Genomic DNA, 12,119 nt, shown 5'->3' on the forward strand with positions numbered 1-12,119 from the left:
AATGGTTAACTCTGCTTTGTCTGCACAGATGCTGCCAGACCTGCTGAGTTTCTTCAGCAATTTCTGTTTTTGTTTCAGATTTTCAGCATTCACAGTTCTTGGTTTTAATTTCTAACTGGGTTTGCTAGAGTTGTAAGTGATCTTATGCAATATATTCATATCAAGCTAATCTATTTGCCATTTCAAAATAACTAGATCCATTGTTGATAAAAGTGCTAATTTTTTTGTTTGATGTCAACTAATGTAATTTCTAAACTTGTAATCCGTCTACCTTTCTTCTCCCTAATATTCTTCAGCAAACTGTACCTTACCACTAAATTTTAATTTTAGGAAGATAGGACTTAGGAAGTGGTCCTTTGATTGTACTCCAGGGTTGTATCATTTGAAATAATGCAAAACTTTTCGAAAAAATTTAGGAAACACTTAACTGAGTCCTGAATCTCTATTACTGTATACCTGTATTTAAAATGCTCATCAGTCATGACTCTAAAGGTATTGCAGTTGATGAAGAACTGTAATGTCATATGGCATAATGTAGCCTGAGAGGGCCACCTTAAGGAAAGAAATAGTAATTCACCTTGGATCCATGCAACAATTTTTAAAACACCCTTTTTAGGTTTGGAGGGATATGGACCAAGGGCAGGCAGGTGGAGCTAGTTTAGTTTGGGAACATGCTTGGTGTAGACTGCTTGGTCCAAAGGATCTATTTCTGTGCTGTATGGCTCTGTGACTGTAAATCTGAGGAGCCATTTTTAAAAATTACTCAAAATGCCTAATCTTACAAATCAATTAAAAATTTCAAAACTAGTTGACATGGATGTTACATGAACTCAGCAAAGCAAAATAAGGAACTCAGAAGAGATTTCAGAAAGATAAACTGAAGTTGTAGGAAAGGTGAAATTATGCCTTATGAGCACAGGAAACCACAGGATCTGATGAGTAATTTGAAATCCCTTCTAAACATATTGAACAGATGAAAGGAAGAAGCGAATAATGTTCAATAATCTGAAAGCAGCACCAAAAAGATTCTCAGTTTACTGCAAGGTAAAACCTGATCACTCCCTCATTCCAACTTTGCTGTTCTATTCCTATGTTTGTCCCCCTAATCATCTCTGCTTTCCCCTCATCCTCTTCCAAATCTCACACCAGTACTTAAGCAATAATGTTCCAATCCAGTAATGAGTTATAACTTCAAAGAAGAGCTGGGGAATTATTCCCTATTTGCGAAGCAGAGTGATAGAGTGATTCAATTCCAATATCAGCTGAGATTATTCTGAAGGACTGTCCTTCTCAGTCTCTCCTCTTGCTGACACTTTGGTTCAACCACTACCTATCATGTCTCTCTGAGAGAGCAGCTCCATAGTTTGGTAAGGCTATGGTGATTTTACATTATTTACATGTCATATGTTTATTTGTTGTGTGGGATGTGGGTTTTGATGACTGGACCAGTATTTATTTCTTATCCCTAATTGCTCCAGAGGAGGTGGTTTTGAGCTGATTCTTAAACAGAGGCAGTCCTTGGGGTGCAAGAACATCATCAGTGCTGTTATGAAAAAAGTTCAAGGAGTTTTACCAAGTGACAGTGAAGGAATGGTGATATACTTCTAAATTAGGATCGTGGGTAACTTAGAGGAGAACTTGCAGATAATAGATTTCACATTTATCTGTGCGCTAAGCGGTTGAGGTCATGGGTTTGTAAGGTGCCATTGGAGGAGCCTTGATGAGTTACAACAGTGCAGCTTGCAGATGGTACATCCTGCTGTTCCTGCATATTGGTGGAGAAGGAAGTGAATGTTGAAGGTGGGGTGACTGGAGTGCCAGTCAAGTAACAATAAGACCCATAACACATTGGAACAGAATTAGGCCGTCACTCAATCAAAATATTTTTCAACCCCATTCTCCTACCTTCCATCCATAACCATTGATCACCTTACCAATCCAAGAACCTATCTATCTTGCTGAAATATATTCAATGACTTGGCCTCCACAGTCCTCTGGCAATGGGTTCCACAGATTAACCACTCTGTGGCTAAAGAAATTGCTGCTCATTGAAGTTCTAAAGGGTCATGCCTTCTCTCTGATGGTGTTCCCTTAGGTTCTAGTCTCTTTTACTAGAACCAGGCCTCTCCGTATTCTGTAAATTTCAATGAGATTCCCCCCTCAGCCTTCTAAACTCCATTGTGTACAGACCTGGAGTCCTCAACTGCTCCTCAAATGACAAGTCTTTCATCCTCAGCACCATTCTTGTAAACCTCTTCTGGACCCCCTCAAAGGTCAGTACATCCTTCCTTAAGAAACGGGGCCCAAAACTGCTCACGATATTCCAAATGCAGCTTGACCAGCCTTACACTGCCTCAGCAGTACATCTCTGCTCCTGTATTCTAGCCCACTTGAAATGAAATCAACATTGCATTTGCCTTCCTGACACAAAGCTAGTTCCTTTTATTTTCTAAAAGATGTTCCTTGGCACAAGGATACTCTATTCTTGATTTTCTTCAGAGGGGTAACAAACCAGGCCGGGCTCTGATCAGTCTGGTTTGCTACTGAGATGAAAAGGATTTGATGAGGCCTTTTATAGAGTCATAGAGATGTACAGCATGGAAACAGTCCCTTCGGTCCAACCCCGCCCATGCCAACCAGATACCCCAACCCAATCTAGTCCCACCTGCCAGCACCCACCAATAAAGGAAAGCACCTTCTTCACCATCCCATCTACCTGCGACTCCACTTTCAAGGAGCTATGAACCTGCACTCCAAGGTCTCTTTGTTCAGCAACACTCCCAAGGACCTTACCATTAAGTGTTTAAGCCAAAGTGGTCATATTTTAGAAGTGACCGGTAGAATGAAAGGGGAGTGGTCAGCTCTCAAGCTGAGCGGTTTAGTTCAGTCCTGAACTGGTTGGGAGTTCAACAGTGAGCTGTGTGGAAACTCTCTTTTGCTCTTCTACCTTCAACCTGTAAGCATCTGATCCTTTTGTTGTACTGTGTTTTAAAGGGGGTTTGCTTCTTGGGGCTGTTGTGTATACAGAGGAAACTCAATTATCTGAATACCAATTATCCAAAAATCGGATTATCCAAAGGAGATCTCGAGGTCCCGATAGAAACATTACATCAAAAATGTGCTTCTAGCAGTGATCGCGTCTTTTGTTGACAGTGATTAAACAGGCACAGTCTCCATATGATTGACCCCCTGCCCTCCTTCTCTCCCCACACTTTCCCTGGAGTTCTATATAGGGCTGTACCCTAACCCACCCCGTGTCTGTGCACTATTTGGAGACTTACCCCAAAAAGGCAGCAGCCGCAGTCTTGTTGGTATAGTCTGGATGCCTTGGAGAGGGGCCGGGGGTGGACGGGGGAGCGGTAGCTCGCGTGTTTTGTGCTGGGGGGGGGGGGGGGGGGTTGGACCGTGTGGGGAGCAGGGGTGCGAGGTTGGAGGGGGTTGTGGGGTGGTGTTGGAAGATTTTGGTGGGGGTGTGGAAATCGACAGGGCCGGTGTTGGGGGTGGGGTATCGCACGCTGTGTTGCTGCTGCTAGTCTCCTGAATGGAGAGCAGACTTTAAAACTCCAAGCCTCAGAGCAAAGGCATTTAATCAATTTTCCGAATAATCGATTATCCGAACGAAATGGTGCCCACCCATCACGTTCAGATAATCGAGTTTTCACTGTATTTGGAATAGCGTACTTAAGTCTCATTTGGATAGACTGAGTCCTGTCGAGGTTCTTTGTTCTATTCTTCACGTTTCATTGTAATTTTCTGAATAAAATTTTTGTCTATTTTAAATCTGGTAGTCAACCTCGCTAACTTATTCCGGGTAATTTTCACTGTACATTTACTGAAACACATTGGAAGGAAAGTAATGGTCTGGGCTGCCTGCTTAAGAATGTGGTCTGGCTGAGTCCATAACATTCCTAACTACCAACCAAACCTGCACGTTAACCTTAAGAGAATCCTAAATTAAGACTCCCAAGTCCCTTTGTGTTGCAGATTTCTGAAACCTTTCCCTGTTTAGAAAATAGCCTCTATTCTTCCTATCCGAGTGCATAATATCACATTTTCCCACATTGTATTCCATGTGTCACTTCTTTGCCCAGTCTCCTAGTCTCTCCAAGTCCTTCTCCAAATGCATGGCTTCAACACTACCTTTCCCTCCACCTATCTTTGTGTCATTTGCAAACTCAGCAACAATGCCCTTGGTTCCTTTGTCCAGATTGTTAATGTGTAACATAAATAGTTATGGTCTCAACACAGACCCCTGCTCAACAGTGTGTTCTTGGAGCTGCAGTTATCTAGTGGCGAATATTCTTTCACATTCGGAACTCATGCATGCAAATGGTGGACAGACATTGGGAGACAGGAGGTGAGTTGCATGGGGAATTCCCTTCTGGGAGAATTCGATGCTTCTAACCTGTTCTTTGTGATTGGACTAGTTCAGTGTCTAGTCAATGATAATTTCCAGGATGTTAATTATGAGTGATTCAGTGATGGAAATGCCATTCAATGTCAAGAGGTGGTGCCTAGAGTCTCTATTTTTAAGAAACGGTCATTGCTTGATACTTGTATGGCACAAATATTATTTGCCACATAACAATCGAAGCCTGGAATTTAAACAAGCTTTGGGGCACATGGACACAAAATGCTTCAGTGTTCGAACTGTGTCAAATGGTGAAAGTTATACAATTAACAGTGAACATCCCCACTTCAAACTTGTGATAGAGGGAAGCTCATTGGTAAAATAGCTGAAGGGGGTTGGGCCTCAGACACTACCTAGAGATATTCCTGTCAAGATGTTCTGGAGCTGAGATGATTGACCGTCAACTACCATATTCATCTTTCTTTGTGCTGGCTTTGATTCCAGCCTATAAACAACAGTAATTATATCTCAAAAATAATCAATTGTTTATAATCACTTTGGAGCATCCTGATTTGTGAAATGTGCGATATGAAGGCAAGCATTTTATCCTTTTGCTATACCTGTTTTCCTTTTTCTCTTTTCTTCCTTTTCCTTGTTTTATCTCCTCCATTTCTCTTTTACACCATCATCTCTCTTTGGTCATCCTCTTACAGCATTCCCTTCCGTATCCATTTCCTTCTTCATATTACAGAGGAGGTGGTGGTGGATGTCTTGAAATGCATAAAGGTGGATACATCTCCAGGACCTGATCAGGTGTACCCTAGAACTCTGTGGGAAACTAGGGAAGTGATTGTTGGGCCCCTTGCTGAGATATTTGTATCATCAATAATCACAGTTGAGGCACTGAAAGACTGGAGGTAGGCTAACGTGGTGCCACTATTTAAGAAAGGTGATGAGGAAAAGCCAGGGAACTATAGACCATTGAGCCTGATGTCAGTGGTGGGCAAGTTGTTGGAGGGAATCCTGAGAGACAGGATGTACATGTATTTGGAAAGGCAAGGACTGATTAGGGATAGTCAGCTTGGTTTTGTGCATGGGAAATCATGTCTCACAAACTTGATTAAGTGTTTTGAAGACATAACAAAGAAAATTGATGAGGGCAGAGCGGTAGATGAGATCTATATGGACTTCAGTAAGGCGGTCGACAAGGTTCCTCATGGAAGACTGGTTAGCAAGTTTAGATCTCATGGAATACAGGGAGACTTTGCCATTTGGATACAGAACTGGCTCGGAGATATAAGACAGAGGATGGTGGTGGAGGATTGCTTTTCAGACTAGAGGCCTGGGACCAGTGTTGTGCCACAAGAATCAGTGCATTCATCATTTATATAAATGACTTGGATGTGAACATTGGAGTTATAGTTAGTAAGTTTGCAGTTGACATCAAAATTGGAGGTGTAGTGGACAGCAAAGAAGGTTACCTCAGTGTGCAACGGGATCTTGATCAGATGAGCCAATGGGCTAAGGAGTGGCAGAGGGGTTTAATTTAGATAAATGTAAGGTGCTGCATTTTGAATAAGCAGATCAGAGCAGGACTTATACACTTAGTGGTAAAGTCCTGGGAAGTGTTGCTGAACAAAGAGACCTTGGACTGCAGATTCATAGTTCCTTGAAGGTAGAGTCACAGGTAGATAGAATAGTGAAGAAGGTGTTTGGTATGCTTTCCTTTATTGGTCAGAGCATTAGGTATAGGAGTTGGGAGGTCATTGGTTGGGCCACTTTTGGAAAGTTGTGTGCAATTTTGGTCTCCTTCCTATTGGAAGGATGTTGTGAAACTTGAAAGGATTCAGAAAAGATTTACAAGCATGTTGACAGGGTTGGAGGATTTGAGTTATAGGGAAAGGCTGAATTGGCTGGGCCTGTTTACCCTGGAGCATCAGAGGCTGAGGGATGACCTTTAGAGATATCATGAGGGGCATGGATAGGATAAGTAGACAAGGTATTTTCCCTGTGGTGGAGGAGTCAAGAACTAGAGGGCATAGGTTTAAGGTGAGAGGGGAAAGATATAAAAGGGAACTAAGGGGCAACAGTTTCACACTGAGGGTAGTCTTGTATGGAATGAGCTGCCAGAGGAAGTGGTGGAGGCTGGATGGGTATATGAATAAGGAAGGGTTTAGAGGGATATGGGCCAAGTGTTGGAAAATGGGACTTGATTAGTTTAGGATATCTGGCATGGACGAGTTAGACCGAAGGATGTGTTTCTGTGCTGTACATCACTCCACTCATATCCTTCCTCAGCTACTTTAACATAAGAAGGTTGAATTGCAAATGTGAATGAGATCTTTCAGTCATACACTAGACACTCAGGAAAGATATGCTGGCTTTGAGAAGAGGAGACATAAATTCACAAGCACTATTCTCTGGTTTAAAGGGTTAAATGATGAGGACAAATTGTATAAATCTTATTACTTAAAAATAAGTTTTGGGCCCTGACATTGGGCCTCAGATCTCACTGTCAAATTGTTTGCAATACTCTCCACTGTATTGGTGGGCCATGGCAGCTCTGAGATAGCATGAAGTAGTGTTGATGGACAGAGAGAGGTCAAGAGTGAGCATATGGCAACACATGACATTGAGTATGAATCACAGGATGCAGCAAGAACAGTTATCTGAGGAACCTTATACGTCATGGGCATTCCTGCAATCCTGAGCAGATTCAAAACACGTAGGATAAAACTTCAGTTGGAAACCACATGCAGTGAGTCTGAGCTGGAGGCAGTAACTGAGGAATGAGATATGGCTGTGGAAGCAAGTTTTGGCAAACACTGTCAAACATGAAAGATTAGAATGAGCTGATGGTGGATAAATCACCTGGGTCAGATGGACTACACCCCAGGGTTCTAAAGGAGATAGCTGAAGAGATAGTGAAGGCATTAGTGGTAATCTTTCAGGAATCACTAGAGTCAGGAAGGGTCCCAGAGGACTGGAAATTCACTAATGTGACACCCCCATTTAAAAAGGAAGTAAGACAAAAGACGGAAAACTACATGCTGATTCGCCTAACTTTGGTTGTGGGTAAGATTTTGGAGTCCATTGTGAAGGGTGAGATTTCTGAATACTTGGAGGTATATGGTAAAATAGGGCAAAATCAGCATGGTTTCATCAAGGGGCAGTCATGCCTGATAAATCTGGTATAATTCTTTGAGGAGGTAAAGAGCTGTTTAGGCATGAAGATCTAATGGGTACTATCCATCTGGACTTCAAGAAGGCCTTTGTCAAGGTGCTACAGGGTAGGCTGCTCAGTAAGATATGGGCCCATGGTGTTAGAGGTAAGGTGCTGGCATGGGTAGAAGATTATCTGTCTGGCAAAAAGCAAAGATGAAATGTGGAGATGAAATGTTCTTTCTCTGGATGGTAGCCAGTGACAAGTGGTGTTCTGCAAGGCTCAGTGTTGGGATCACAACTTTTCAGTTTATACACTTAATAATCTAGATGAAGGAATTAAGGGCATTCTGGCTAAGTTTGCAGATAATATAAAGATAGGTAGAGGGACATGAGTATTGAGGAAACGGGGAGGCTGCAGAAGGATTTGGAGATTGGGAGAGTGGGAAAAGAAGTGGCAGATGGAATACAATGTGGGAAAGTGTGAGGTCATGCACTTTGGTAAGATGAATAGAAGCATGGACTATTTTCTAAATGGGGAGAAAATTCAGAAGTCTCTCTAAAGGTACCTTTTACATATTAAACATCTGCATAGTAAAAAGAAAGAAGATGACCCCGGTAGATCTTCAGCCGGAAGAAGACAGATACTGCAGATGACAGCTGTTGTATGGTTTTGAAATTAAGTTGATGTAATTTTAAGTGTTTTGTTGAAACATTATATTGTTATAATGTTGGAGGCAGGTAATAAGCAGTTAAGAGAAAGGGGAGCTTAGAGTTGTGAATAGTTGTTTAATGTTCACTATGAGAGTTTAAGAATAAATTGACATTATTTTCTTTGGGTAGTGGAACTTGGGAGTTCTCTGTCACTCATACTTAACAGGTAACAAGGCGAGATGAGCTATTCTGGGTGCTTGGTTTAATTAACAGAAGGATTCACCACCGTGTCGTAACACTTTGCTACAGCTGCAAACTGCAGTTCTCTCTCTCTCTCAGAATCATCTTTTAATGTTCCTTCCTTCTGGATTGGAGAACATGTGAGACTATCTGTTTTCTGAATTTGGCTTTTGCCAATGGTGTGTTTACAGGATGTTTCTATATTGGAATGGCTAATTAATAATAGTTACTGTATCTATAGTTCTGTTAGGTTTTTCAATAGAATTAAATTATTCCAATTCCTTCCTTCCTTATAGCTATAGTGGATGAATAAAGTGTGTTTAAATCCAATTGCTTGAAATATTGCTTTAAATCCAATAGTTTGAACTAATTGAACTGCATCTGGAACACAACACCTTATATTTACCTTTAAAATAAGAAAGTGTTAATCTCCACCCTATCTTCTGAATAGTTTGAAGTGGTTTGGTCTGGTCAATAATAACTTCTACTACTTTATTCCTCTTTTTATAATCAATGTAGTTTTGCAATACTGTAGCATATTGGCAAATATTTAATGATGTTTAAATTAATAAGACTTTAAGTAAATCCAGTTCCTATCAGAGTGTATCCTACAAGCTGTTTTAAACTCAATGCTATTGTCTAGAGATTCACTATGATGGGTATCTGTTCTAATTTCTCTATTTAAGGGTGAAGAGGAAAGATATCTAGCTATCATTTATCTGCAGAAATTAATAAGAGGAAGGACTGTTCAGAATATGGTAAGTCTTCTATGGAGTCTTTATAGATTGAAATAAACATGAACTAAATTTATCAATTCATGCAGCATTGTGTACTTTGAGGAAGTGAACTTTGTAAACTGAGGTAAGAGCACAGCAGATCTGTGTGCCATGTTATTACCTCTGTCACTGAAATGAGTGGAGGTAACATTTTCCTATCTCATTATCTTTAACTGTAAATAACATATCTCAAAAAAATGAAGAAATGGATGGATTTTAATAAAACTTGGTACACAGGTAAAATGTGGCCCAAGGAAAAGTGGTTAGTTTTTGGCAAAGGGTTTATACAGATCGGGAGCCAGATCCTAGATTCCGTTTTTAAATGATCCACTTGCTAATATTAGGAAATAGGGCCAGTTGACTTTATCTTTTAGAATGTTACGTGTTGTTTGATTTAGAATGTCATTGTTTTAGAATGTTTAGGATTTTCTCAGCTGCTGTTAGAATTTGTTACAGCTGTCAAATCTGAGTAGAATTTACAGAGCAGGTTGTTGGTTGTAGGTTGCCCTGCCTGTAGCTTCCTCAGTGAAATGGCAACACTGGATTGTTTTTAGATTTTTTGATTACAGAATATCAACATAGGCAGGGAAATCCTCCACAAACAGCTGTGTAATTTAAAAAACATTAAATTAACAGAACTTGGCAGGGCCATGTGCTCTACTTAGTGCCTTAGTTACTTAAACAAAAGCAAGAGGATTTTCAGTTCTGAAGTTGGGTAAAGCTATGCTATGCAGCAGTAAAACATTGCATAATGGGTGTGAAGAGCGTCCAACTTATTTCACTTAAATTCTATTTCTGACAATGGTATCAATGCTGAAAGTTTTGCTGGTCTGCACAGTTCGGCTGTTCCAGCCATCCAATATGTTGACATGTGATAGTCGGGGCTAAGTCAAAAGAAGTATTAGTAATGTAGTCCATAATCTCGTAGATGTTTGAAGGCAAAGAGAAGCGTATAGAGCTGATTCAGGAACTCCGCACCACCCATGCACTCCAAGAGGACAAACAACTTCTGAAGCAAGCAGAAATGCAGGCTATATTGGCCTTGCAATATGAACGAAATCTACAGCAGCAAAAGGTAACTCAAACAGATTTGTAATATTTATAATATTTAGTGTAAATAAATTCTATTGGGACATTGATATGCTTTCTTTTTCATCATTAGGTGACCAACCACAAAGATATAAATAATGGTCATGTAATATGAATGGCTTATTGATTTATTTGGTGCATATATTTATGAAATCTGTTAAATGATGTTGAAAATAATAAAGACTACACATTAGGCTAAATAATATTTTAAATTATTATAATTTTGTGGTCTATTGTGGACCCTTTATGGTTATGGTTTGACCACAGATATCTGAAATGCACCAATTGCATTCAGGACAAACCAATTTGGTAAGAGAGACACGAAATGGCACAGTATTTGCAAATGCAAAGTGCCTAATCCTGTTTTAGGTGTGCACTCTATATACACTCTATATTTAGGTGTGCCAATATCAATATGTACACTTCCTATGTAGAATACAAATGCAAACACCATTCACAAGTTGGGTGGCTTTGATTTCGATGTTAAGTGTGTAGAATAAATGCTTCATTATTGAATTCCCAGGTTATTCTATTTCAGGTGCTTCTGTTATAAATTATCAAGTACATTTGTGTGTATACATAATTCTTATGAGCAATTCATACAATGCTCATTTAAAATTGATATTTAAACAAGAAAAACAAGGGTCAGAGTCAGTTAAATTCTGTTAGCATAGATTATTAATCTGTACTGTTAATTGCTTTTGTAACAGACTTATATTAATTTATTACAATTATTATGAATGCTTTTTTTCTTGCTACAGCTTTCTACAATGGAAGATTATCTCTCACATGTCGAAGGTCATGTACTCGCAGACATGTTTGACTTCCTGAATAAGGAGCTGCTGCGCCTGCAAGAGGAACGACGCATCCATGCAATTGTTATGTTGGCTGAGCGCCGCCGTCGGATCAGAGAGGCAGAAGAAAGTGGTTTACGTCAAGTAGAGGAAAGACGCAGAAGGGAAGAAGATGAAATTTTCAAACAGGTCAGGCACATGTAATATACAACTTTATTCCAACAAAGTAATTATTAATGTCATTTTGAATTTTTATTTTTAGATTATCAATTAACATTATTATATGTACTGTCTACATGCCCAAGGCTTACCTGTAAAATCAATTAGAAAACATCTCATCTGAGAGTTGAATAACAGTGCCTTTAAATCACAAGAGTAGGTGGTGATCTCTTGTGCAGTCTGTTCAGCTATAAGTAATTGCCACTATCATTTTTAGGGATGCACAGTTCCAAGTTTCAATCCAACAGTCAAATCAGTTAGAACTGCTGACTAACATCACAATCTAAGCTTTCCTTCTGATGATTCAGGCAGATGCATTCTAGCACTCATCTCAACATAGAACAACACTCCAGAAGTATTGTTTGGGACATTTGCTGACCTTAAGGCTTCCACAGCAGAATGCTACACATTCTAGTTCCCAAGCCCAAAAGTTTAATGTCAATCTTCATGGTCAAAATGTGAGAATTCTATCAGGAAATTTTGAATATAACCTTTCACTCATTTGTTTTTGCCAAGTTATGGCATTTGATTCAAGTGATTTTCTGATATCTTTATCTGGAGCAGGTTATTAAAGTACACCAGACCACAGTGGACTCATATTTAGAGGATATCTTATTGAAGTCTGTGCAAGATACAGCAGAGGATCAAGCACGCCAAGAAATCCGTAAAATGGCTGATGAAATCAATGATATTGCCTATAAACTTGAACAGCAGTATGTAGCTATTTATTACTTGTTTAGTTCGTTAAAATTCAGCTGTGTATTGTATTATGATGAAAAGACAAACTGAAAAGTTAGATCAGAAAATTGTTCACCTTTTTCTACTGCATTCATA

The 12,119-nt window shown here is 39.8% G+C and overlaps 1 protein-coding gene across 3 annotated transcripts in view; it reads left to right on the forward strand.

Annotated features, from left to right (window-relative positions):
• cfap91 (cilia and flagella associated protein 91) overlaps window positions 1–12,119 on the forward strand; it is a 94,669-nt gene that overhangs the window by 74,906 nt on the left and 7,644 nt on the right. For all 3 annotated transcript variants that reach the window (XM_043701004.1, XM_043701006.1, XM_043701005.1), the window contains 4 exons: window positions 9,094–9,165; window positions 10,112–10,258; window positions 11,034–11,255; window positions 11,850–11,998. In XM_043701004.1, coding sequence (XP_043556939.1) covers window positions 9,094–9,165; window positions 10,112–10,258; window positions 11,034–11,255; window positions 11,850–11,998 — 590 coding nt within the window. The remainder of the gene's footprint in view (window positions 1–9,093; window positions 9,166–10,111; window positions 10,259–11,033; window positions 11,256–11,849; window positions 11,999–12,119) is intronic.

This window comes from Chiloscyllium plagiosum, chromosome 12 (genome assembly GCF_004010195.1).
Source record: "Chiloscyllium plagiosum isolate BGI_BamShark_2017 chromosome 12, ASM401019v2, whole genome shotgun sequence".
Taxonomy (NCBI): domain Eukaryota; kingdom Metazoa; phylum Chordata; class Chondrichthyes; order Orectolobiformes; family Hemiscylliidae; genus Chiloscyllium; species Chiloscyllium plagiosum.